Source organism: Eleutherodactylus coqui, chromosome 3, assembly GCF_035609145.1.
Source record: "Eleutherodactylus coqui strain aEleCoq1 chromosome 3, aEleCoq1.hap1, whole genome shotgun sequence".
Classification (NCBI taxonomy): domain Eukaryota; kingdom Metazoa; phylum Chordata; class Amphibia; order Anura; family Eleutherodactylidae; genus Eleutherodactylus; species Eleutherodactylus coqui.
The window spans coordinates 240484068-240510971 of NC_089839.1; the positions used below are offsets into that span (position 1 = coordinate 240484068).

The 26904-nt window shown below is 41.9% G+C and overlaps 1 protein-coding gene across 2 annotated transcripts in view; it reads left to right on the forward strand.

The window, feature by feature from the left end:
- The window catches only part of KIF14 (kinesin family member 14), a 64623-nt gene that overhangs the window by 19501 nt on the left and 18218 nt on the right, over positions 1–26904 (forward strand). For both annotated transcript variants that reach the window (XM_066597170.1, XM_066597171.1), the window contains exons 9-22: positions 522–638; positions 749–867; positions 2846–3018; positions 6205–6352; positions 8067–8130; positions 10422–10606; positions 13243–13345; positions 17570–17730; positions 17844–17991; positions 18091–18243; positions 18892–19009; positions 22497–22590; positions 23867–24011; positions 25548–25648. In XM_066597170.1, coding sequence (XP_066453267.1) covers positions 522–638; positions 749–867; positions 2846–3018; positions 6205–6352; positions 8067–8130; positions 10422–10606; positions 13243–13345; positions 17570–17730; positions 17844–17991; positions 18091–18243; positions 18892–19009; positions 22497–22590; positions 23867–24011; positions 25548–25648 — 1829 coding nt within the window. The remainder of the gene's footprint in view (positions 1–521; positions 639–748; positions 868–2845; positions 3019–6204; positions 6353–8066; positions 8131–10421; positions 10607–13242; positions 13346–17569; positions 17731–17843; positions 17992–18090; positions 18244–18891; positions 19010–22496; positions 22591–23866; positions 24012–25547; positions 25649–26904) is intronic.

Here is a 26904-nt window from a genome sequence, read left to right on the forward strand (position 1 = left end):
AGATATGCATATGGCTCTCCTTTTTTAATGGATATCAATAAAGGTTTAAAATTTTAGTATTAGTAAAGTTCTTGTCGGTGAAGAATTGTTAAAAATTTATAAGGACTCATAGGCCACTGTGACTTCTAGTTATACCCACATTTCAACTCTTTTTACAAACCAAAGGAGTTTTTGGAGTTTGGCAAAAAATTGCCATGGGTGATGGTAATGTAATAAAACATTTAAAAGAATCTTCACTTACCCATTTACTCCCTTGGTGCTCTCTGCCAGTCTCTGTTTATATGTCTGTATACTCACAAGACCATTGCAGTGTGACCTCAGTGGTTCTGTGTCATATACCACTCAGGCCAGTGATTACCTGTAGCAGTCATGTGGGCATATATCTGTGTGACCTGTCAAATGCAATGGGGATCCCAAAACTATAGAAAAGAAACCACTTGGAAAACCTCTTTAAAATTAAACGTATAATGCCGAGTGATGGTTGGAGTGCAGTGTTTATTTCACGATGTGTTTGCATGCAGACGGAGATTGTGGATGGCGAAGAGCATGATCACCGGGTCACCAGCAGGATCAACCTTGTGGATCTGGCAGGCAGTGAGAGATGTGCTTCAGCAAAGACTACCGGAGAGCGCCTGAAGGTGTGATTCCCCCACCCCACCCTACGGAAGCACACCGTAGTATACACGTGTGTATATATATATATTCAGCAACATATATCCTTAGATTAATATCTCTCTAATGCCCACAGGAAGGGGTCAGTATCAACAAGTCCTTGTTGACCCTAGGAAAAGTGATCTCCGCGTTATCGGAAAACTCTCAGTCGAAGAAGGAGGTCTTCATTCCATACAGAGAGTCTGTCCTCACCTGGTAAGTACATTTTTTGAAAAGGATTATTAATCAACAGAATGTTCAGATAATATTCAGAAAAATGAGTAAGGGTGGGTTCAAACTGTATTTTTGGACCATGTTGAGTCATCGGAGTCCAGTAGAAACATGGATCCATTTAATGGAGATCATAGTAGCCTATGGGGAACGGATGCCGCTGTATAGCATTCATCGCAGGCCTCTGTTAAGTGGATACCCGGGGAGTTCCAGTGACATCACTCTTCATATATGGACATTTGTCACCGTTGCCTATCCAGGCATCTCTGCAGACACTAACTGATAACTGCCCTGGGCTCTAGGGAAGATTATGGTCAGTGGGAACCAGACATTTAGAAGAAGATGGTGAGTAGGATAAATTGTGGTAGAAGTTATAGGCGGGCATGGTGGTGGCTTTTGGCAGGATGGCGATATGGAGAGCTCTGTGTGCTGGCCAGTTGCTGTTGGAGGAGGCCAGTGAGAGCATGGCTTTCTGAGGGGATAGGGCAGCTTTCACTACTGCGCTCATCGCAGTAGACGTGCTTCCTTTCTCCCTGTGAGTCTCCAGCAGAGCTTCAGGCTTGGAGTAAGACAAACTGGATTCCTTGCCCTAAGAATCTGCTTGGGGAAGCACCATATTTGGTCACTTGCATCACTAGCATTGCCTGGGAAGCTCCAGTAATGTAACTCTTCATTACATGCCAAAAGTCATGGCATAGCAGCATGTAAATTGATTATGAAGTGGTATTAACTCAGGTGATGGTTTAGGATTATATCTGTTTAAGTTGTGAGGCGTTCTCTTGTGAGGGAAGTTGAACACTGGCTCATGGTAAGGCGACATGGAGTTCAAATGAAGCATGATGGTGGGTGCCAGAGGATGGAAACGGAACCCATTCAATGAATGCAGGAGGCTCCACTCGCATATCCTCCACTAGACTGCCTCTGTTAACATGACACCGGACACAACACCTCACCTGGGCTCATTAGGTTGCTAACTGGATCCTAGAGGACAACATGTGGCGTGGTCCAATAAGTCACGGTACTAATTGTCTTGGGCTGATGGGGTTTGTGTGTAGTGCAGACCCTATGAAGCCATGAACCTGAGCTGTCATCAAGGCACTGTGCAGGCGGGTGGTGGTTCCATACTGGTGTGTTTTCATATCATGGGTTGGGTTCACTGGCCCGCCTAAACACGTCATTGACTGTTGCTTGCTACATTTCATTGCATGGTGACCATTTGCAGCCCTTCATGGATTTCATGTACGCCCATAGTGATGGGATATTCCAGCAGGATAATGCACCCTCCCATCTGCCCCAATTGTTCAGGTTTGAGGAACATTCTGGAAAGTTCTTACCAATGGTGTGGCTTGCACGTTCGTCAAAGCTCAGAATATTTATGGGAATGTTATGGAGAGGTCCGTTTGCATCTGAGATCCTGCACCCACAAATATCAAGGAGCTGTGGGTGGCTATCCAGATGACATACCTTCCACTTGTGCAATCAATGCCATTCTAGTTGCTGCACTTCACCACCCTAGAGGGTGTCTTACATAATTAGTTCCTGAAACAAAAAAATGCAGCTATACTATTTTGTTGTGGAGTTGTTTTTTTTTTTTTTTGAGGACAGCAAACCTTAGTCACAAAAATCCTGTTTGTAGCGCTGGGTCACTTATTTTAAGCACATTGCTTTTCATAGAGTCCTTGTTCTAATTGCAATATTTGTCATCTGTGGCAGGACCCCACCCGAATGATTGTTGACCGTTTTCTTAGCTTTCTCCCAGTAGACTTTCAACCAGCGGTGGGGGCATCTGTAGCTTATGAATATCACGCAACTAATAAGATAAGTGACCCTGTGCTGTAAACGGGGTCCTAGTCACTAGTCCATTACTGCCCTCAGATAGGAAACTGATTTATGCTACCATAGAAGTAGCTAGAAAATGGCAGAATTCTAATTAGGACTGATTATTCTTTCTCATTCCACAAAGGTTGCTGAAAGACAGTCTAGGAGGAAATTCAAAAACCGCAATGATCGCTACAGTCAGCCCTGCCATTAGTAATGTGGAGGAGACTCTCAGCACACTGAGATACGCAAAACAGGCCCGCCTCATCATAAATGTGGCCAAGGTGAATGAAGACATGAATGCCAAACTCATCCGAGGTGAGTGGAAGATTCTACAAGACGTATTAGGAGACTAGTTACACCAGCAGCATGGTACACATAACTACATACGCTTCCAATGTACATCCATTGTCTCTGACCCTTCGTGACTCCTGAAAAGTGCCAGGGCATACTCGGATGCCCTGGTCTTGGCTACAGGCTGCCCCTTTTTTAATTTTTTTTTAAATTTATTTTTTAAGTTCTGTGCTGCGCCCTATGATTCTTTTTTTCTTTTTAACTGCCAATTATGAAGACGCTGTAGATAACCATATACTTCCAGTCATGTATTGTATGCAAACCAACTATGTAATCGGTTAATAATAAAATGCACTTGTTGTGCAAAGGAAAATGGATGATCGCTGAGTTCTGGGGTCCCGCTAGGCGTTCACATGTGATAGATTTTGGTGCAAATCCATAGCATAATTTGAGCTTCTAACTTGCAAAATTTGCAGTAGATCTGCACCAGTGATTGGGTTTTGGTGCAGATCTGTAATCGCACCCCTGTACACATTTATGCAAGACATTAAGTGTTTTACGGGTTTTCGTAGCTGACCTAGTAACATAGTATGTTAGACTGAAGGGGGACATTGTGCATCTAGTTCAGCCTGTTTCCAACCCCCTTGATGATCCAGAGGAAGGCAAAAAAAAAACAATGAGGCAAGGCCAATTAGCCCCTTTCGGGGAAATGTTTCCTTCCCGACTCCATAATGGCAGTCAGAATAATCCCTGGATCAACACTTGATAATTCCTACCTGACTCCAAGACCCGGATCAACAGCTGATTATTTAATGTCTATATCCTGTAATGTAATAGCGTTCCAGAAAGACATCTAGTCCCCTCTTAAACTCCTCTATGGATTTTGCCATCACCTCGTCCTCAGGCAGAGAGTTCCACAGTCTCACTGCTCTTACCGTAAAGAATCCCTTTCTATGTTGGTGATGAAACCTGCTTTCTTCTAGACGTAGAGGATGCCCTCTTGTTACCGTCGCAGTCCTGGGTATAAACAAATCATGGGAGAGATCCTTGTAGTGTCCCCTCATGTATTTATACATAAGTATTTGGTCGCCCCTTAGCCGTCTTTTTTCCAGGGTATATAATCCTAATTTCGATAGCCTCTCTGGGTATTCCAGTCCTCTCATTCCGTTTATTAATTTAGTTGCCCTTCTTTGAACCTCCTCAAGTACTGCAACATCTTTCCTGAGCACCGGTGACCAGAACTGTACGCAGTATTTCATGTGATGCCTGACAAGACCTTATTTGCTTTTGCAGCAGCTGACTGGCATTGATTGCTCCAATTGAGTCTACAGTCCACTAGTACCCCCAGGTCTTTTTCCATATCACTTTTCTCTAGCAGTACCTCATTTAGTGTATATTGGTGACATCCGTTTCTCCTGCCCATGTGCAGAACCTTACATTTATCAACATTGAACTTCATTTACCATTTTTCTACCCGAGCCCCCAGCTTATCTCGGTTCATTTGCAGCCGTACATTGTCCTCCGTTGTATTAATTGTCTTGTATAATTTTGTATTATCTGCAAATATCAATCTTTTTTACTGTGCAGTCCCTCTATCAAGATCATTACTGTTTCAAGTGCTGTGTATGTTGGCAAAATGCATTGGCCATAGCTACAAATGTAGTTGGTACAACCCAATTGCATATTATCTATTCTATCTGTGTAGTTTTGTAGGGATACACAGCTCTGCAGAATTGCTGCATAATTAGGCACATCTACATTTGTCATTTAAAAAGAATCTGTTGCTTCTCCTGGCAGTTTTAGAAATTACTTGTGTTCTCTATGGAATAACATTCTGGAGCATCTTTTCTTGTAGTTCTGCATTGTAAGGATTATCTGTTTTACTTATTAGAAGTTTATTAACCAATTGGCACTCAGGTTTGTCCCTGTACATTCTCACACTATCCAATCAGTGTCAAACCTTCAGTTGTCATTTAGTTAGAATATTCTAGTAGTAGGAATAACATGGGAACATCATCACATAGACTTCCAAGAAACGATTCTCCAGCATTGTTCATGAAGCATAGAAGTAATTACTAGAACAGACAAGGTATATAAATATACACCGCACTCGCTCCCAGAATGGCAAATAGTAAGCACAACAAATATTATAAATATGGACTCACCTTGTGTTCTGGTGGCATCCACCAAGATGTCATGGTACCCCAACAGACCAAGATAACCTCTAAATAACGCAGGTCACTATTCTACATTTGTACAAACCTCCGACAACAAGGGTTTCTGGGTGGTGGTCACAAAGACTCTAAAGGTCCCTTTACACCATAGCCATCCCACAGATGCACGACTAATGCCCTTGTGCTTGCAGAGGAGTAACAGTTGTTAGGCCTCATGTCCACGGGCAAAAGAAGAATTAAAATTCGCAGCAGATTTTAACTCTTCTCCTGCCCGCGGATCCGCACCCCATAGGGATGCATTGACCACCCGCGGGTAGATAAATACCCGCGGATGGTCAATAAAAGTGATTTAAAAAAAAAATGGAGCATGAAAAAATCCAGACCATGCTCCATTTTCGTGCGGGTCTCCCGCGGGCTTCTATTGAAGCCTATGGAAGCCGTCCGGATCCGCGGGAGACAAAAATCAGATTTTACTCACCCGCTCCGTTTCTTCTCTTCGCCGCGGCGCCATCTTCTCTCAGTCGCGGCCGGATCATTTTGCTTCGGGCCGGCGCATGCGCGGGGCACGTCACCGACGTCATCCTGCGCATCCGCCGGGCCGAAGAAAGAAGATCCGGCCGCGACGCAGAGAAGATGACGCGGCAGCGAAGGAAGTATCCGGAGCGTGCGAGAGGTGAGTTAATTCTGATTTATTCTTATTTTTAGCGCTCATGTCCGCGGGGCAGGAGGGACCCGCTGCAGATTCTCCATGGAGAATCCGTAGCGGGCCTGATTTTCCCCGTGGACATGAGGCCTTAAAGTGAATGGAGGAGGAGCAGGCTGGGATTGTGCCGCCCGCCTCCAACTTGCAGTTTTTGTATGTCAGGAGACTTGGAAGGGTCCCCTTTTTTAAGGAGGTTGAGAACTTGAAGAACCTACAGAATCTGTATTGGCACTCATTTTCTGTAATTACTTCACCCAGGAATACTTGTGTGTTTATCTTTTTCTTTTATGTTGTTGATACATATACTGTAGTAATACACACTTTGTCATGTAGAACTAAAAACCGAAATAGAGAAATTAAAGGCATCTCAGCTGTCTGCCAGGAGTAAAGATTCCGAGAAGTATCTGCGCTGTCAGCATGAAATTACATCTCTAAAGCTGAAGCTTAGCCAGCAAGAGAAGGAGATGTCCGAACTGCACAGGTAAACTGAGATATATAAAAATATGTATATGTGTGTGTATATTATATGCGCTTTTATCTGTGAACAAAAGAAGTGGCCAACATTTCTTAAAGTGGTTTTAAGAATAGAAGAATTACCGCTGAAACCGCTTTGCCTAGGTGTCTGAGTGGTCATGTGCACAAACAACGGCATGTGGTAGTCAACCGACATCTTTTGTTCTTGAGTGGCGGTCACGGGAGTTCCAACGCTGAGTGGGGAGCCGCTGCAGCAGGTGGGCATGTATTTAAGTCCTGGAAAACCACTTTAAGACTGGTAACATGGTCACATACCTTTTTAGATAGCTGTTGGCCAAACGCTTGTTTAACTTCTTCCCGACCCTGCCATACACATGCATGCTCAGCTGGCATATATCTAATGTAGTCACTAGAGATGAGCGAGCATACTCGCTAAGGACAATTGCTCGATCGAGCATTGCCCTTAGCGAGTATCTCCCCGCTCTGCAGAGAAGGTTCGGGTGCCGGCGCGGGGGACAGGTGAGTTGCGGCTGTGAGCAGAGGGGAGAGAGAGATCTCCCCTCCATTCCTCCCCGCTCTCCGCCGCCGCTCCCTGCCCGTCGGCGGCAGACGAACCTTTTCTCTCGAGCGGGCAGGTACTCGCTAAGGGCAGTGCTCGCTCAAGCAATTGCCCTTAGCGAGTATGCTCGCTCATCACTAGTAGTCCCCTTTTAGGTACTGTTTGTATCTTCTTACAACAGAACTCAGCAGGACCTGATGTACACTAATGACTTGTTGTTTTCTACATTGCTGTAACAAGTGATTGCAATCTCCATGAGTTGAGTCAGGCCTATAAATTAGTCAGCCATGTCCGTTTCCTCTCTCTACATAGATGTCAGTGGGCAGGTGCATGTAACTAAACTCCTCCCATGCCAGTGAAGCCATAAAATTGGCAGTCCTAGATGGTGTGTCATAGGCCTGACTAATTTAAGATGGGTATTAATGCATTTTAATATTATCCAAGCCTCACCTGGCCCACTCTACATCGTAAGCAGAAATGATTTGCAATGCTATAATGTTCCATAATGAATTCATAGAGTAATAATCTTTTGCATATTCACCAACAGTCCTGATTTTGTCCAGACAGCTTTGTGAACCGGATGGTAAAATGGATGGGGTTTATGCAGACACAGCTGTTTTGGGGCATTGGGTGCAATTAAATATTCCAGTTTTAGCAATTCAAATGTTAGCAAGTATGCTACAGTCAACTTTGTATCATTCTGATGAACCAGTCATTCCTTTAATCACCTTAGGATCATCGCCTTAAATATATAGCATATACTATAATTTTAGACTTTAAACATGCATTATTGAAAATGTACAGGATTAAAGCTCCTAGCAATCTAGCAGACAGATTGGCTGCCAAGATGTCTCTAACCCTGAGGAGAAGACAGAAGTGCTATGCAGTGAAGAGGCAGTGGCAAGTCACTGCCTCTATTGGATCTGATGATGGTGTGATCCTCGGTGGCACTCTTTTCTGCATAGTAGCATCACTGGGTCTTAGCAGACCCAGATCCATTCTGCCAGTGACTGATGTCACACAAACGGACTTTTTTTTTCTATGAATGGATGTTCCATTTACTGTCAAATTGTGAAAGGAACTTTAAAAGATGGTTGAAACGGTCCATACCCTTCAATGTAAACCTTTTATTAACTGCTATGTCTTCTTGGTTCATATCAAGGGCTTGGAAAGAGAAGCTTGAGCAAGCCGACCAAAGGAAGAAGGAGGAAACAAAAGAATTGCAGGTGGGTTTTGCTAAGGGAAGTCTGAATATTTAGCATCTGATAGACCTTGCAAAGTAGTGGTATTTCATTGTGATGTTGGTCACCTCAACTATAAGAAAAAACACAATAAAAAGCGATCAAAAAGTTGTAGACCATCCAGCAAAAATCTAGTCCTCACACAACCCCATCCAAGAAAAGATTAAAATAACTTATGACACAAATGCTAAAAAAAAAAAAGTTATGACTGTCAAAAAGATGATGACAGAAAATGTATATTCAATTTTTTTAAATTGAACAGCAAAAGAAACCCCTAAATTTTGGTATCCTATAAGGTCATACTGACCCACAGAATAAAGTTATGTCATTTTTGACAGCCTCTACACCATAAAAACATTACTTCTCCCAAAGATGGCAAAATTGCATTGTTTTTTTTTCTATTTTATTCCACTTAGAAATATGTGTACACATTTTTTAGTAAAGGCCCCCTGTCCACGGGCGTTGCGGTATCCCGCGGCGGAGCTCCGCCGGTCAGCCCCATCTATATTAATGGAGACCTCCCGCCGTGGCAAAACGTGGTAAAATAGGACAGGGCACAATTTTTTTCCTGCGGTGTAAATCCGCGCCAGAATCACGCATGTGAGGTCTGAGCTATTAGGTTCAATGGAACCTAATAGCTGTGTTATTCCGCTGCGGAATTACGCCACAGGGAACGCGGCATAAATCCGTCCGTGGGCATTAGCTCTTAGTCTTATGTGAATATTATAGCTAGATAATTTGCCTAATGAACTCTAATATATTGCTAGAATTACCTTATTTTGTTAATAAGAACCTGTATTTTACCGCACAACCTTTATTTGTTATTTGAGAATTATTTATATTTACTATTTAGTAATTCAAATCTAGTAGTCTCTCTGCTAATCATTATTTCAAAATATCCTGCATCTTCAAGTTTTATACTATTAAGGGCCATTTAGACACAACGATTATCGCTCAGAAGCCGTCTTTTGAGCGATAATGTTGCGTGTAAATGTGTGCCCATCGTGCAGATTTCATTAAGTCGTCGCTCATCGTTGTCTTTCAGTGTGCTGAAAGACAACAATGAGCCTTATCAGGGATTCACAGCGGAATACAGCTGATACTACTGGACACCCCGCTTGTCTTCTGCATCCTCCGCTCCCAGCGCTCGGCTCTATAACAGCCAGGCGCTGAAGCAGGGGAACAGCTGTATTCAAAAGACAAGCGGGGACACCCCACTTGTCTTCTGCATCCTTCGCTGGCAGCGCAAGGTGATCGCTCATCTTGAGCTGTAAATGACACAACAATGATCGCTCAAAAGTCGCTTGAGCGACATCTTTTGAGTGATTATCGTTGTGTCTAAATCAGCCTTTAGCCTGCTCATTATCCCCCTCACACAAAGATGACCCTACATGGGTAATTTACATACAGTAAGTGCTATTTTATGCATTAATCCTGCAGTGCACAGTTTCTGGGGAGTTTTATTTAAAACTGATGCAGTGTTAGGATTTACTATTTAGGGTAGGATTACAAGGTGATTTTTGCAACAGTGGGTGTCATGTGCCCCAAAAAGCTTTGTTGTGCTGCAACATGGCAATACCTTTTGAACTCAACAGTATCGCAGTGTGAGTCGACGATTGCTGTGACTACAATCTCGCAGTTGCACCAAATCCCATTATAAGGAAAGATGCTCCCAAATTGTTTTTTATGGAATAGATATATTGGGGGGAGATGATGGGTCCTCTTTAAATATTAAACTAGTAATTTTTAGGAAATTATATTACCAGTGTTTCTGGTGGGACAATGCACCACACAGCTCTGGTACATGCACGTCACACATGTACACAGCTCTGGTACATGCATGTCATACATACAGCACTGTTACATGTACATCACATACAGCTTTGCTACATACAAGTGGTCATTAGTATCTGCACAGGGATGAAGGACCTGTGACGTCACCTTCAGGTGATCAGGGGTGGAGCATGTAACTCGCTCCACAGACAGGTGGTCGTTAGTATCTGCACAGGGATGAAGGACCTGTGACGTCACCGTCATGTGATCAGAGCCGGAGCATGTAACTCATGGACGGACAGGTGGTCGTTAGCATTTTGATTCAATGGAATCTTCTTTGTAATGTTTTCTGATATGGAAGCACTTTAGTTTTTGTTCCTACTGACCATTCCATATTTCAGCAAGAAGCCTAGTCCGCAGCCTTTCCTAATCTTATCCTGGTCAGGTTTTTATTTTTTGCATAAACTGTGTGACCAACACTGCCCATTTGTTGTGTCTTCCAGAAAGCGGGTATAACTTTTAAGATGGATAATCGTTTACCAAACCTTGTGAACCTAAATGAGGATCCTCAGTTGTCTGAGATGTTGCTTTACATGATCAAAGAAGGAAAGACCACAGTAGGGAAATATCAAGCAGCTTCATCCCATGACATCCAGCTGTCTGGGGCTCTTATAGCAGAAGACCACTGGTAAGCTAAATAGTTGTTGTTAAAGGGACACTCCAGTGATTTTTCTTTTTTAATTAAATATAAAGTCATTAATTATGTAGCTATTCCCCCAGAATATATGTGAGCTAGTGTTACTTTGGTTATTTCTATCTGTCTGAATCCCCCAGTTCCTTTCCTCAGATGGTCATGTGATCTGCTTGTGGTTATGGATTCATTTGCTAGTTATTTTCACAGTTTCTGTGATGCTGTTGCATGAATCTACCACAGAAATTGCTTAGAGGATGTCAGACACTCCTGTAACAGTTACGGATTATTATAAGGGATGAGCGAGTATACTTTCTAAGGCACTACTCGCTCGAGTAATGTGCCTTAGCCGAGTATCTCCCTGCTCGTCCCTAAAGATTCGGGGGCCGCCGCAGCTGACAGGTGAGTTGCGGCAGGGAGCAGGGGAGAGCCGGCGGGAGAGAGAGATCTCCCCTCCGTTCCTACTCGCTCTCCCCCGCAGCTCCCCGCCCTGCGCCGGCCCCCGAATCTTTAGGGACGAGCAGGGAGATACTCGGCTAAGGCACATTACTCGAGCGAGTAGTGCCTTAGCGAGTATACTCGCTCATCCCTAATTATTATCACAAAGCTCCTGTCACACAGTTATAATAGAGGCGATCACAGCTCATCCTCCTGACTATATACCTATGGTGTGTAGCTTTTTCAGATGAATATAGAAGGTAATGAGAATTAAGCTGCCCCTTCCCTGCAGGCATAAATGGTATAACCTGAGCTAGTGTGTGCTGATGCATCATAGGATTGATTTGAAAGTAAAAGATCTTACTATCAAGGTGGTGCCTGATAAGCATCAGACAGGGGCTGCAGGGAAAGGAAGTGACAGGAATATACAGAGGAGATCTCCAGATTGTGACAGGCAATTATTTGAGGGGGTAGGGATTGAAAAATGTGTTTTTGCTGGAGTGACATAGACAACTGCATATTGATAGACTAGCCATGTTGTAATCTTCAACCATACAGTGGACATAAAAGATCTACACACCCCTGTTAAAATGCCATGTTAAGACTAATCTTCTCAGATTTGCTTCCGGCTTCAATGTGACCCGTTATCTAAATAATTCCACTAAAAAACAAGCTGAAATATTTTGGACTGGAAAAATAAAAATAATAAAACTAAAACAAAGTGGTTGTATAAGTGTGAACACCCTCTTATATTTGGGGATGTGGTTCAGTTCAGAATTAGCCAATTTAAGCTCATGGTACATAGTAGTCACTACTTTGCTGCAACTATTTACAGGGATTCTGATTTCCCCAATATAAAGTTCAGCTCTTTTAGGAGGATTTTCCTGACATTTTCTTAGTTGCGGTTTTCAGCAATAGCCAGGGTCCGTAAAGAGCTTTCAGCACATCAAAGGGATCTGATAAAAGATATGAATCAGGAGAAGGGGACCAAAACATTTCCATGGCATTACATATACCATGGAACACAGTGACGGTCTACAAGAAGTGGATTAAATTTGTTACAGCAGTGACATTACCAAGAACTGGACATCCCTCAAAGATTGATGACTAGAAGAAAATTGTTCTGGGAGGCTGCCAAGAGGCCTACAGCAATATTGAAGGAGCTGCAGGACTTTCTGGCAAGTACTGGTTGTGTAGTGCATGTGACAACCATCTCCGTATTCTCCATATGTCTGGGCTGTGGGGTAGGTGGGCAAGACAGAAGCATTTTCTAAGAAAGAAAATCATCCAAGCCCGGCTATGTTTTGCCAAAGTCTACATCAAGTCTACCAAAAGTATGTGGGAGAACGTGTTATGGTCTGATGAGACCAAGGTTGAACTTTTGGCCATAATTCCAAGAGGTATTTGTGGCACAAAGCCAACACTGCACATTGCTAGAAGAACACCATACCCGCAGTGAAGATGGTGGAGGCAGGATTATTTGCTTTGGGGCTGTTTTTCTGCTGCTGGATCCGGGGCTTTAGTCAAGGTGGGGGGGAATTATGAACTGTTTCAAATATCAGTCAATTTTGCACAAAATCTTCAGGCCTCTGCTAAAATTCTGAAGATCAAGAGAAATGTCCCCTTTTAGCATGAACCAGAACCAAAGTATACCTCCAAATCCACAAAAGAATTGCTTCTCCAGAAGATCAAAGTTTTAGAATTGCCCAGCCAGAACCCATACCTGAATCCGATTGATAAGCTGTGGGGTGACCTGAAGAGGGCGCTTCGCTCGAGATGCCCTCGCAGTCTGACAGATTTGCAAGGAAGTGTGGGCAACGATTGCCAAGTCAAGATGTGCCATTCTGATAGACACCGACCCAAAAAGACTGAATGCTGACATAAAATCAAAGAGTATATCAACAAAGTATTAGTTTAGGGTGTGTATATTTATGCAACCACATTATTTTAGTTTTATTTTTCCACCCTAAAAGATTTCAGTTTTTATCAATGGAATTATACAGATAACGGGTCACACTGGAGGTGGAAATAAATCTGAAATGATTCATCTTTGTCGTATTTTTTAATATGACAAAACCTGGCCTTTTAACAGGAGAGTGTAGACATTATATCCACCTGTATGGCCTCATGTGTGTGTGTTTAATACAATTTATTTTGCTAATCTTAATATTTGTATTTCTCCTTTTCCTTTTTAGTATCATCACAAATATTCTCAACATAGTGACTATTACCCCTACAGGAGACGCAAAGATATATGTTAATGGAAATCAGATTTCGGCTTCAACTGTCTTACACCATGTAGGTTCAAGTGTTTTATTTTGTTGCAGTATTTTTAGAAGACCGATACTGCTGGGAAAAAGGTTATTGGCTAAATTGTCAAGTTATGCATCCTCCATAGTAATCAATGGAAAAGTGTTGAAAACTGTAGCCAGGGCAATGTTCCAGCACTTGAGCACAGAGGAATTGCACAATATAATATAAACTATTCTTCTCTGTTAAAATAAGGAAGCCTAATGTTAAAACATTTTAAGCCTCTCTTATGCAGACCTATGTGTCTCCATGGTTACAGGATGTAACAAATCGTGATACTGAAGTCATAAGGGTGGCTGGGACCTCAGGAGGCAGTGATCATGCTATCCTTGAATTTTGGACAAAAAGGAGAAGACCTGAGAAAACTCAGACCTCAAGGTTGGATTTCAGAAAGGCAGATTTTAATGAAGTCAGAACGAGGGTAGGAAGAAGCCAATGGCTGGATGTTCTTAAGGACAGAAATGTCCCAGAAGGTTGGGAAATAATGCGAAATGAGATCCTCAAAGCACAATCATTAATCCCTAAAAGACGGAAGAATGGGAAGAATTTAAAGAGACCAGGATGGATGAACGCAGAACTTGCACACATGTTAAAAACGAAGAGAAATATGTTTATCAAATGCAAAGAGAGAGGAATATCTATAGAATATAATGCAAGCTGCAGAAACTGCAAGGCAAGTGTCAGAAAAACTAAAGCTAATAATGAATTGAGGCTTGCAACAGACGCCAAAAGCAATAAAAAGGATTTGGGGGGTATTTCAAAAGCAAAAGAAAAGTCAAAAATGCTATTGGATGCTTACAAGATGAAAATGGTGAATTGCTGAAGAATGATGTTGAGAAGGCCGGACTTCTAAATTCCTATTTTGTATCTGTTTCTCTCAGAAAGTAAATGGAACATCAACTGATCTTCCCTGTGCTATTGAGGGAATAAAAGAATGCAGGCTATCTATAAGGAGAGAGATGGTGAGGGAACACTTAGCTAACCTAAATGAATTCAAGTCTCAAGGTCCAGATGAATTATGTTCTAGGATACTAAAGGAAGCAGTGGAGGTAATTGCTGAACCACTCGACGTAATCTTTGAAAATTTCTGGAGAACAGTAGAAGTCCCAGAAGATTGGAAAGGGGCAAATGTTGTCCCTATTTTCAAAAAAAGGAAACTACAGGCCTGTGAGCCTGACTTCTATATCGGGAAAGATCTTTGAACAAATTATTAAACCACATGTATGCAAGTACTTGGATAAAAATGGAGTAATTAACAAGAGCCAGCATGGGTTTGTGACAAACAAGTCATGCCAGATGAATCTAATTTCATTCTATGACTGGATCACCGACTGGGTTGATTAGGGAAATGCAGTGGATATAGTATATCTTGACCTTAGTAAAGCATTTGACAAAGCATCTCATACCATACTTATTCAAAAAATGACCAAATATGGGATTGACAAGGCAACTGTTAGGGGTATTCACAACTGGCTGAGTGATCCTATTCAAAGAGTGGTCATAAATGGCTGCACATCCAAGTGGAAGAATGTATCAAGTGGGGTACCACAAGGCTCTGTCCTAGGCCCAGTGTTGTTCAACATTTTTATAATTGATCCTGGAGCAGGGAATTGATGGGAAGATTATCAAATTTGCCCACGACCTAAAGCTAGGAGGGATAGCTAAAACTAGGGAAGAGAGAGAGTATTCAAAAAGATCTAGAAAAGCTTGAACACCGGGCGGCAACTAACAGAATGGTATTTAACAAGGAGAAATGCAAAGTCCTACATCTGGGCAAGAAAAATGAAGAAAGCACATAAAGAAATGGGAGGAATTGGGCTAAGCAGCAGCACATATGAAAAAGCCTTGGGTCTACTAATAGATCATAGACCGAACATGAGTCAACAATGTGATGCAGCAGTCAAAAAGGCAAATACAATTCTGGGATGTATTAAGAGAAGCAGAGAGTCGAGATTATGTGAGGTCATTATCCCCCCTACTCTTCCTTAGTCAGACCTCATCTGGAATACTGTGTCCAGTTCTGGGCACCCCACTTTAAAACGGCATAGACAAACTGAAACAAGTTCAGAGAAGAGTTACCAAGATAGTGAGCGGTCTACAAATCATGTCCTACGAGGGACGGTTAAAGGATCTAGGAATGTTTAGCTTGCAAAAAAGAAGGCTTAGAGGAGACTTGAAAGCTGTCTACAAATATCTGAAGGGCTGTCACTGTGCAGAGGGATCAGCCCTATTCTCATGTGCACAAGGAAAGACTAGAAGCAATAGGATGAAACTGAAAGGGAGGAAACACAAATTAGATAAACTTTCTGACAGTGAGGGTGATCAATGAGTGGAACAGATTACCACGGAAGGTGGTGAGTTCTCCTTCATTGGAAGTGTTCAAACAAAAGCTGGACAGATATCTGTCTGGGATGATTTAGTGAATCCTGCACTGAGCAGGGGGTTGGACCCGATGACCCTGGAGGCCACTTCAACTTTACCATTCTATGAGCTGTCTTGCTAAACTACATGGAATGTGGGTTTGATGACTTCCTTTCAGAGTTTCGACTTTAAAAAAAGACAATTGCAGACCAAATTAAAATTCAACAGTGAACTTTACTAAACACTATTGCAAGTACATTTGCATTTTGGTTTGTTGCCTTACCTGCAATTGTCAAGGAAGATTCTAATTCCTATGTACAGTCATAGTATCATACTAGGATATGACACATTGTGGTCTCACCTAGCAGACTTGAAAAATTGGAAAACAAAATATATATGCAGTGCAACATAACATAATATATTTGTGATGTATTTGGAAAGTTTTCAGACTCTTTCACTTTTTTACATTTTTGTTATGTTGTGGTCTTGTGCACATTTTTTTTTTACAAAAAATAGTTATTCCCCAACATTCTTTAGTAAATGCCCCATAATGACAAAGTGAAAACAATGTTCAAAATCTTTGCAATTAAAAAAGAAATTTAAAAACCTAAGAAATTGCATTGACATACATATTCAGACCCTGTACTCAAGACTTGCTGTACTTTGACAGTGATTACAGCCTCCAGTCGTCTTGGGTATGATGCCACAAGGTTTGCACACTTGGGCTTGGGGATTTTCTGCTATTCTTCTCTGCAGATCCTCTCAAGCTCTGTCAGGTTTGATGCGGACCATCTGTGGACAGCCATTTTCAGGTCTCTCCAGAAATGTTTCACCTCTGCCTGAGCCACTCAAGTACATTCTCAGAGTTGTCACTAAGACACTCCTGTGTTGTCTTCTCTATGTGCTTGGGGTTTAGCTAAACCTAATTCGCTGTTCACCTTTTCAGTACTCTTGAAGGGGTGTTAACAGTATTTCAACTGAGCCGACCTCTCCCAAATAGATCAGGGATAAACGTCGGTCTCGATCGATCATTGTTTATCAGCAGTTTGTGACACACAACACAATAACCCCTCACTTCACAAATTTAGTGAGTAAGTTGGAGTAAAATAATTTCTCGTCTTTCATAAGTCCTTGCTACATTTCAAAATTATTTTCACTAGATGTTGTTTGTTAGTTTAGTTTTTTCACCTATGGTTTTAATGGTAATTATTGCAAGTTATATTTTAATTAGTCCAATCTGTGAATAAATATTACTAATAGGATCGAGTTTCGATAACTATGGAGACACACAGGTCTGCATATAAGAATGTTTTTGATTAAAGGGGTTGTCCCGCGAAAGCAAGTGGGGTTAAGCACTTCTGTATGGCCATATTAATGCACTTTGTAATATACTTAACATTTTTTTTTTTATGTAAATGCATTACAACAGTAAAAGATAGTTTCCATAGTGCTCACAGCATTTAACTATATAGCAATGATTACAATAAATGTACATATACAGTATGTGAGTAAACCATCAGCTCACCTGTCTACGGTACTTCTGTATCCACTTCAGTTGTGTGTATTCCAGATTGGGTGCACTGATTCCCAGTAGACACCAGGAATTGGTTCAAATCCAAGTTCCTCTGTTTCAAGCCTTGCCGCTCCATACCCATGAGTAAGGGAAATAAAGCTTGAAACACGTAGGAGCTTTTCCCCAGTTATGCTGTTTGAAACCATTTTCAACTATTTTCAATGTTATATTTATCTGTACTGTGGTGCTGAATTTTACACACACACACACACACACACACAAAATATATATATTTATAAACTTTTTACCTTTTTAAATATTGACATTGTAACTTTTAGGGTGATCGTGTTATTCTGGGAGGTGATCATTACTTCAGATTTAATCACCCTGTTGAGGTCCAGCAATTGAAAGGACCTTCAAGAATTTCAGCCTTGTCATCCGAATGTCCCAAAGACTTTGAATTTGCAAAGAATGAACTCCTACATGCACAGAGATCTAGGTAAGTAAGCCCATTCTAATTCATTATGGGTATAGGTGATGCTATTGAAAATCCACTAATAACTTTTAATCGTCTGTTCATATCATCATAAAAATACACTATTTGTATTCTAGGCTAGAAGAAGAAATCGAGGAAGCTCGACTGAAAGCAAAAGAGGAAATGATGCATGGAATCCAGATTGCAAAAGACATGGCCCAACAAGAGCTTAGCTCCCAGAGGTCCGCCTATGAAGATAGAATCCGAGCTTTAGAAGCCGTACTGGTCAGTTTGTTCTTCTGCCTGGTGTCATATGTCATAGAGCTGTGTCCACGTCGTCTAACTCCATGATTTGTTCTGCTATTTTAATTTGTATGTAATTAGAAAGAGGAGACGCTAAAGAAACAAAAGCAGGAAATAAGCAGTAAAAGAGCTACTAGCAAAATTCAGGAGCTGGAAGAGGCAAAGATGCAACTACAGCAGGAAGTCCAACTTAACAAAAGGAGACTTGAGATGGAAACTATTGTGACCAGACAGGTAAACCGTTTGCTTCCAGGATCAGAACCGAGCAAGGAAGCAATAAGGTACTTTATCTAGGACCTGTTAAGGCCTGTTCAACCCATCTGACTAGTCAACATTAAGCTGGCCATATGGAAGAAATTTGTACATTCATTTGGCCAACAGCTATTTCTCACAGCTATTCCACAAACGTGTGTGAAGCTTGCATGTTCATTTCATAGGGGAAAAGGGGAATTGAGGATTGGGTGTGTTTTTAATTCATCATTACCAAGTCCTTTTTCTTTTGATATCTGCCTTGGTAAAACCGTACACGTAAGACCATGGGCTGATCCTGATGAAGTTAGTGGGTTCAGATGACATTTCTCCTATGTGTATGCCAGACTTGGCTAAAACCAAGACCCATATTATGTCGGTCATTGGCCCTGTGTATACCTTTTGTAATCCATGGACAACCAACCACATTACTCAGTGGGTACCTTGTGATGCTCATTCTTGATTGCAACTGGGTTGAACTACTGATATTAGTTCAAATCTTGTATTCCTTTGGAAACATTGCAACTTATGTAAAACATTGCAACTTATGTAAAACATTAAGCTTGTGGAGGGCGGGTGAGAAGAATAAACACCAGCTTGTGTAACACAAGTGATTCCTTTGTTTTTGTGTAGGCTTTAGAAGACCATACTATTCGGCATGCAAAAATTCTACAAGCACTGGAGATGGAGAAGCAGAAAATTGCTAAAGAAGTGGAAATGCTCCAGCAAGAGAAACACAATAGGGAGAGAGGTAGGTCTAAACTAGGAAATGTTCTTTGTTATGGAGCTATGGATATAATTGCATAAGAGAATATTACAGGGGGATTCTGGGACTTGGCTCACTTTTTCTATCGATCACTAACCGGGACCCACTGCTTGGATCCCCGCTGGGGATGGGGTTAATATCAATTTCATGCCTGTGCCTAAACAAAATGGCAATTAATTGAATTAATGTGATTGCCTGACACTACTGCTACAAACACAGGTCTGAAGCCGCTGATATGTAAGATTAAAACAAAATGAAAAAATGGGCCGCTACCTGAATTTATAGAAGACTAAAATTATGACAACTGCAACAAATGGCCAAATTCAAATCAAAATTGACAACGAGGCCATAGAATCCGTGTGAGACTTCATCTTCCTTGGCTCAAAAATTGACCAGGCTGGAGAATCTATGCCAGAGATGAAACGTAGGATAGCATTGGGGTGAAGTGCGCGTATCGGCTGCACAGAGCCTTTGTCAGTGGCATACCACTGACGAAGGCTCTGTGCAGCCAATACGCGTCTGGTTACAGATGTGTGGCATACCACTGACGAAGGCTCTGTGCAGCCGATACACGTCTGGTTAGAGATTTGTATACCTGGCAATTTTAAATATGACTAAATAAAGGAAGATTACATATTTTACTCTGCAAGCAAGCGTGGATTACACTTTTTCGTGCATGGAATTCTCTGTTTAAAGCCCAGGACCGGGGGCAGGTGAACCCGCTTGAGCAAGCAGTGGATCGTGAGACATATGAAGTGAGCAAGCTGACAGCACAGCACACCACACCATTTTCAAGTGTCTGTGTAAGTAAGAGCTGTGATTGGATCGAGCGTCAGCCAATCAAGCTGCTTTAGAATTCTCCCCGCTCGGCTTTCAAATCCCCTACCATCAGTGCTGTGTAAGTAAGCACTGTGATTGGATCGAGCGCCAGCTGTGATTGCCTGGTGCTCAATCCAATCACAGCGCTTACTTACACAGCACTGACAGAGCCAAGCAGAGAGGACGGCAGGGGATGACAGCGGGGAGAATTCAAGCAGCTTGTCGCACAGACACAGACGCCGGCTGGGAGGTGAGTATGGAGTTTTTTTTTTTTTTAGTATATACTCGAGTATAGCTCGGCTTATAGTCGAGTCAATAAGTTTTCCCAGTTTTTTGTGGTGAAACTTATTGTCTCGGCTTATACTTGGGTCGGCTAATACTCGAGTGTATATACGGTATGTCTTGCTTAGCATATATCTGGCTCTAATCCTTTCTCAGGTATATTGAGATGTTCCCTGTCTGCAGCATCCGCCAAGAGAATATATCCTCATTTAAAGTCCTTGTCATTGAAAGGGTGTTCCTCCCAGCAAGAGGTGGAGATTGGTTTAAAAACCAATTACTTTCAACAGAGGCCTAATGGATTATGCGGTTAAAAACAGATATCCACATGGTCTTAACCTTAGCGCTGATCTTTTTCTTATATGCTAAAAAAAACCCCATTAAAACTACACATTTCAGTTCCAGGATGGAGTACTTGGGGAAGACCCCATTCTGTGGTTGAAACGTATGAGTTTTTAACTAGTTCTGCTGCTACAATATAAGGGATAGCACTTGCTGGAATATTTTCTGGCACATGGATGGTGGGAATTTTTGGTCTGTTCAGTAACTATATGTGCTTGGAGACTCGGGCTTAAAGGGGTTGTCCCGCGCCGAAACGGGTTTTTTTTTTTTTCAACCCCCCCCCCGTTCGGCGCGAGACAACCCCGATGCAGGGAGGTAAAGAAAGCTCACCGGAGCGCTTACCTTAATCCCCGCGCTCCGGTGACTTCTCTACTCACCGCTGAAGATGGCCTCTTCCTCCGTGGACCGCAGCTCTTCTGTGCGGTCCACTGCCGATTCCAGCCTCCTGATTGGCTGGAATCGGCACGTGACGGGGCGGAGCTACACGGAGCTACACGGAGCCCCATAGAAGACTGCAGAAGACCCGGACTGCGCAAGCGCGGCTAATTTGGCCATCGGAGGCCAAAAATTAGTCGGCTCCATGGAGACGAGGACGCTAGCAACGGAGCAGGTAAGTATAAAACTTTTTATAACTTCTGTATGGCTCATAATTAATGCACAATGTACATTACAAAGTGCATTATTATGGCCATACAGAAGTGTATAGACCCACTTGCTTTCATGGGACATCTCCTTTAAGCAGGGAACTCTTCACAACTTCTAACTTTTATTTTTAGATATTGTGTTTGTCAGATTTTTAGCCACAAACCTGAATTTTTATGCATCTACTGTAAAACTGCATGAAGGCAGCGATGAGTGTATGGTTAGAATTTCACAATATTCCGTCAGTCTGTTTTCAGTAAATGTATGGAGACATGATTAAGTATAATTTTTTTTTTACAATTCAGGTTTTATTTGAAAATGTCAAAGTGTGAAAAGTACCCAGAATCCCCCGGCAGCGAAAGCATTGAAGAGCAGTTAGTATATGGTTTCCTATGGAAGGAGATAGGGATAGCTGTCTTTAGGTCCTCATCTCTCAGAAACAAACTGCTTTTCATTAACTTCTATGTAAGTTAAGGTTGTCATGCGCTTCAGATAGCTGTCGACTGAACTAATATTCCTCCTGACTCCCCCATACACATGTATTCTTGGGTGAGCATGCATTTGTTTTTATTGGGGAGAGGAGAATAAATAAATGGCTTATCTCCTATGGGAACAGAAGCGGGCATGTTGAATTCTAACATGCTTGATCCTTCTTTCTCCCACCATCTGCTCTCGGGAGAGTCAGGACACCAGACCCCCATACACAATAGAAAGGAGGTTGGTTCCACCAAACTTAGCAATTTTAACCAACTTTCATCTGTGTGTGCACATTTAGTCTAACCTTGGGGTCTTGCCATTTCTCCATCTCCTTCTTGACTTCAGATCCCCAATATCCACTCACAGTAAAAGTTAAAATGGCAATAACTTTTCATACAACTTGTACATATTTGTGTGTATATACGTTCTATTGGGTTTACTAACTATTTGGCCTGAATTGTCCTTGGAAACCATTCGGATACTGCCTCCCTGCTGATTGGACCAAAGACAAAGCCATGCAACATGGGAAGCAAAGAGAAGGAAGTACAGGATAGTGAAGTACTGTCAGAATTCTGGGCTTGCTACATGTTCCCTGCCTAAAAGCAGATTGCAAATAGCAGGGTAGCAGAAAATGGCGAAGACCACCTGAAAATCACACCTTTTTAACAGGGTGAAAACAGTAGCAAATGAGTGGTTAAGGAGAGCCTGTTAGAACTTAAAAGCATATCTGAGTTTTCAACAGGTTTTTTTTTTAAGATTTGCATGTAGTGTCATACTATAAGCATCTTGGGTGGTACAACGCATGCAAAAGTTGTCAGATAGGCTGCATAGAAACGCCATTCTCTGAAATATCCTGCATTGTAAAACCGCATTTGTTGTCCTAATGTTATAAATATTTAATTTACTCTTCTAGTTCAGCCCACTTGGAATGCTTTAAAACTTTCTGTGATGATTCAAGAAGCAAACACCATCAGTGCAAAACTCCGGAAGCACACTACATTTAGCAGGTAGGGGCTTATTGCATGGATGCCATCTATTACATGACCCTTACTTGTTGCACACAAGTGACAGTCCTTCAGTCCACTGGCGTAACTATAGGGGATGTGGTTGCACCCGGGCCCAGGAGCCGCACCGGCCCCATAAGGCCTCTCTTCTCCACATAGGGACCCTAGTACTATGAATAAAGCATTATAGTTGGGGGCCCTGTTACAGGTTTTGCATTGGGGCCCAGAAGCTTCAAGTTACACCTCTGGGTTATTGGGTTAAGAGAAGTTGGGGGGCGCCAAGATAAACTTTTGCACCCGAGCCCATGAGCCTGTAGCTACGCCCCTGCTTCAGTCAGAAGTGCTGAGAGGACAGATGTGATATCAGAGGTCTTCGAGACACTTTTTGCTTCAAACAAATCAATGAGGAAGGAAAGAAGTACTGAGAATAATCATGTGTATGCAAACGGCTGAGAGGGTATGTACACAGTGGGAGACTTTAGCAAAGGCTCTATACCACTTTTATGGCATGACAGTCGCACTTTTTGGCCATGCCTTATTTGCATTACTTTCTGAGGATTTGTTTTTTTTAAAGTTGGGGTTTCATGGAAAGTGTGTGGGTTTTCACTGGAAAGTGCAGGTTCTCTGCTGCACAACTGATTTACTATAACTTCAACTAGAAACTGTTGCAAACTATAGTGCAAATCTATGTCCACTAATATCAGGAGTAGACCTCTATTTCTGTCAGAATGACAGCCAAACCTACTCCAGATTCTCATACGCTTCCTTAGAAGTTTGTTGCATTTTACTCCAATGGTATTTTAATTAACACTAGTGTATGAAATGCCAGTCTAAAGTGGTCTTACAGCTTAAGTATTGCTGACCTATGCTCAGGATAAGGCCATCAATAGTTGATCAGTAGCGGCTTCCCATCAATCAGCTGAGCGTTGCTGTAGTTTCCAAAGCTGATGTGTGCTGTAGTTGCACAGCTCCGCACGCTGCGCAGTGGCCCAGAATAGTACTGCAGGCACAGTTCCCATTCAAGTGAATAGGACTCCTGCTGATCAGCTATTGCTGACCTATGTGGAGGATGCATCCTCAACAGCTAGAAGCTGGAAAACCCCCTTAATTTTCCCCATAGTATTTGCAGTTTAAGTGCTGTTTTGTCACTTTGCCCTTTAAATCCAGATAATCTATATATAGGATGTGTCTGTATAATTGGTAATTTTGAAGACCTTAGCTTATATGTCTTTACTAAATCATTTCTCATAATAAACTGTCTTTATATCCACTTTCACAGGCATGATATGTTGGAAAAAGATAAAGAAAACCAGCCTGGAGATTCTGTACAGATTCTGGTTAGAAATCTCAATTTGCACATTGTGACTTTTTGGAGTCTTGAGAAATTTGAATACAAGTTGGCTGCAATGAAGGAATTGTATGAGGTGACTGATAACCTGCATATGAAGGGTATTTAATTTGTGATACTGAAAGCCCATTTACACGCAAAGACAATCTTTTAAATGATTGAAAGATTGACAGTTTTAGCGATGATTTTGCATAAAGTGTTAATGGACGCTAGTATTCATTAACACTTTATCATCTTCATTTGCATGTAAAAGGGCCTGCAGGAGCTGTTCGCATAGCAGGTGGTCTGAGGTCTACACATAGCTCCATTGTTCTAGCATGGGTTGTCATCAGAATACAATGTAATCAGCTGCTCCCATGCAGAACACAGCATGCGGTCCCTGTTATCTCTCTCAGGCTGAACAATGGATTTTAAGCTCCCCTTAAAATCATCGTTCAGCCAAAAAGTGAACGATGGCAGTGTTTACATGCAATGATAATCGCTCATTTGCGGTTGTTTGACCGAATTTTGAGTGATAATCGAATGACATAAGTACTGAGAAACAGTGTAGGTCTTACTGAGAAACTTTAACTGTTAGGCCTCCTTTACACGGGCGACAAAGTCGTGCGATTTTTGTCATGTTATAATGCTACAAATCACATGTATGTTAAGCCCATGCTTTCCTATAGCTTAATTCACACATGCAATGTTTTGTAGCATCCAACAACGTGACACAAAAACCTCACAGGTCCAGTAATATGCACGCTACTTGCGAGGTTTTGTAGCCCATGTTTCCCTATAAAGCCTTCCTCCTTGTTGCATCGCACGAAAATGCGATAGGAAATCCTACTGTCAAAGCCCTAAACTAAGCCCTAGCTGCAGGAAAGAATTAAAAAACCGTATACATCACCTTTAGAAGCTGCTGCAGCTCCCTCTTGGCCCCTGGCACTATTCTTCATCTGTTCTGACCGGGAATTGAAAAATCCCCGCCTTCTGGAAGTGCTAGCTGTGATTGGTTCATGAAACACTGGCTGTGATTGGCTAAGCGTCAACCAATCACAGCCAGCGCTTCCAGGAGGCAGGGATTTTTCTCCGGCCAGAAGAGATAAAGAAGAGTGTCAGGGACCAGAAAGTAGCTGCAGCAGAGCCCCGAACAGCACTTCTAGGTAAAGTTTTTTTATTTTTCTGCAGTTAGGGCTTATATTTCAAGCCCGCTCCCCCAAATTCCTTGCATGTGGTGCTACAAAGTCATGTGACTTTGTAGCACTACAAAGTCGTGGTATTGCAGTGATCTCGCACGGACCAGCGATGCTATATCACTGCGATTTTCCCGCGGCGCTTCCGTGTCGCCCGTGTGAAGGAGGCCTTACACATCTTGCCACATAATCTTTCTAATTTTGAAGCTCTGTCATAAATTTCATTCTATTTGTGGAGAATCAGAACTGTTGACTTACAGAATGTGCGCTCTTATCTAGATGCCGTACAGAACTTTTTGAACAGTCTTTAAAATAATACTGTCCTTATTAACAGAATCAATGAATACGTACAATCATCCTAAGTAATAGGCCTGCATGTTGTATGCCACTAAATGCAAATAGTCATTTAAAAAGTACTTTTCTTTCTACACCCACAGAGTAATGGCACTGTAAAGGATAATGGCATATTTTATGATCCGGATGATGAATGGGAGCCAGACCTATCAAAATCATCAGTGTCTAATTTCTCAAGGCGGAGGTAAAGTGCGGTCTATGGCAGATTGAAAATTGTAAACCATTGGAATGCGAAATGACTTCAAGAAACCTTTCTGGACAAAAACTCCATCTTGACCCATTGTGTGGGGCAGCACTACTACATCATAAGGCCGTACTTACACATTGCACACTTGGTCAGTAGTTTGCATAGCACTAGTTTGAAGACAAAAGCCGTACCGGAACCAAAACCCAGGAGAAATCTTTATACCACCGCTCTTCCTTGCATTCACACCTGAGTTTGACTGCAAAATACTGACCAATTCTGCAATCTGTGAAGAAGGGGTGGTTTCACATCGGCAAGAAAATCGTGCGAGTTTTGCTTGATGCGAGACTCTGGAAAAAAGCAGATTATGAAAGTAAAGATTTTTTTAATGTTTTCCTTCCCATTAGCGATGTTTTCACTGATGCGATGTTAAGAGAACAAAAAATCGCGGCCTGCTCTTTCTTTCTGTGATGTGTCTTTCTTTTTGTTGTTTTTTTTAAATTTTTTTATCTCCTTTGTTTCCCTATGGAGCCTTTTTTTTATTGCATCGCAACGCGCAAAACATGCTATGCGACTTTTAACGCTAGAAAGTCCTATTGACTTTTGTGATAAAAAATCGTGCAATTTTATTGTGCAAGGCAGCAACGTGATGCGAGATTATTCTTAAAAAAAAAAAATCACCACTGATGAACAAAGACGCGATTTTGCAATAGTATTTTAGTTTTTCTTCTCATGGCAAAATCCAGATGATCTGTGTAAAACTAGCCTAAGGGCGCCCACCCACTGGCGATTTTTTTTTTTCTTTGCGTTTTGCGTTTTTTCTCAAGAGCAATTAGAATTGAATGTACTCCTGTCCACTGGCGTTTTTTTTTGCGTTGCGTTGCGTTTTTTAACATAGGAACTGTCAGTTGCATATGTGTCCTTATTTTTCTCCTAATGCACCCATGAAAGTCAATGGAAATTAATGGAAAAGCCGCGAAAATGCGGCGTTTTTCACGCACGAAAATCGCAAACGCCAGTGGGTGGGCGCCCTTAGGCCTATGCCCTAAAGCATAACTAGATTTTAAGATAACTTCTGCGAAGTAGCTGTATTTCTCCCTATTATATGCTTTGTATCCTGAATATTTTAGCAATTTTCCAATCTGAAGGCTCCATTTTTAATTCTTAGGTTTCCATGAACTGGTGGGTGGAGACTAGCAGCTATGATGTCTCCTATATACTGTACAAAGAAAGTAAAGGGGGTTCTAATCCCCCAT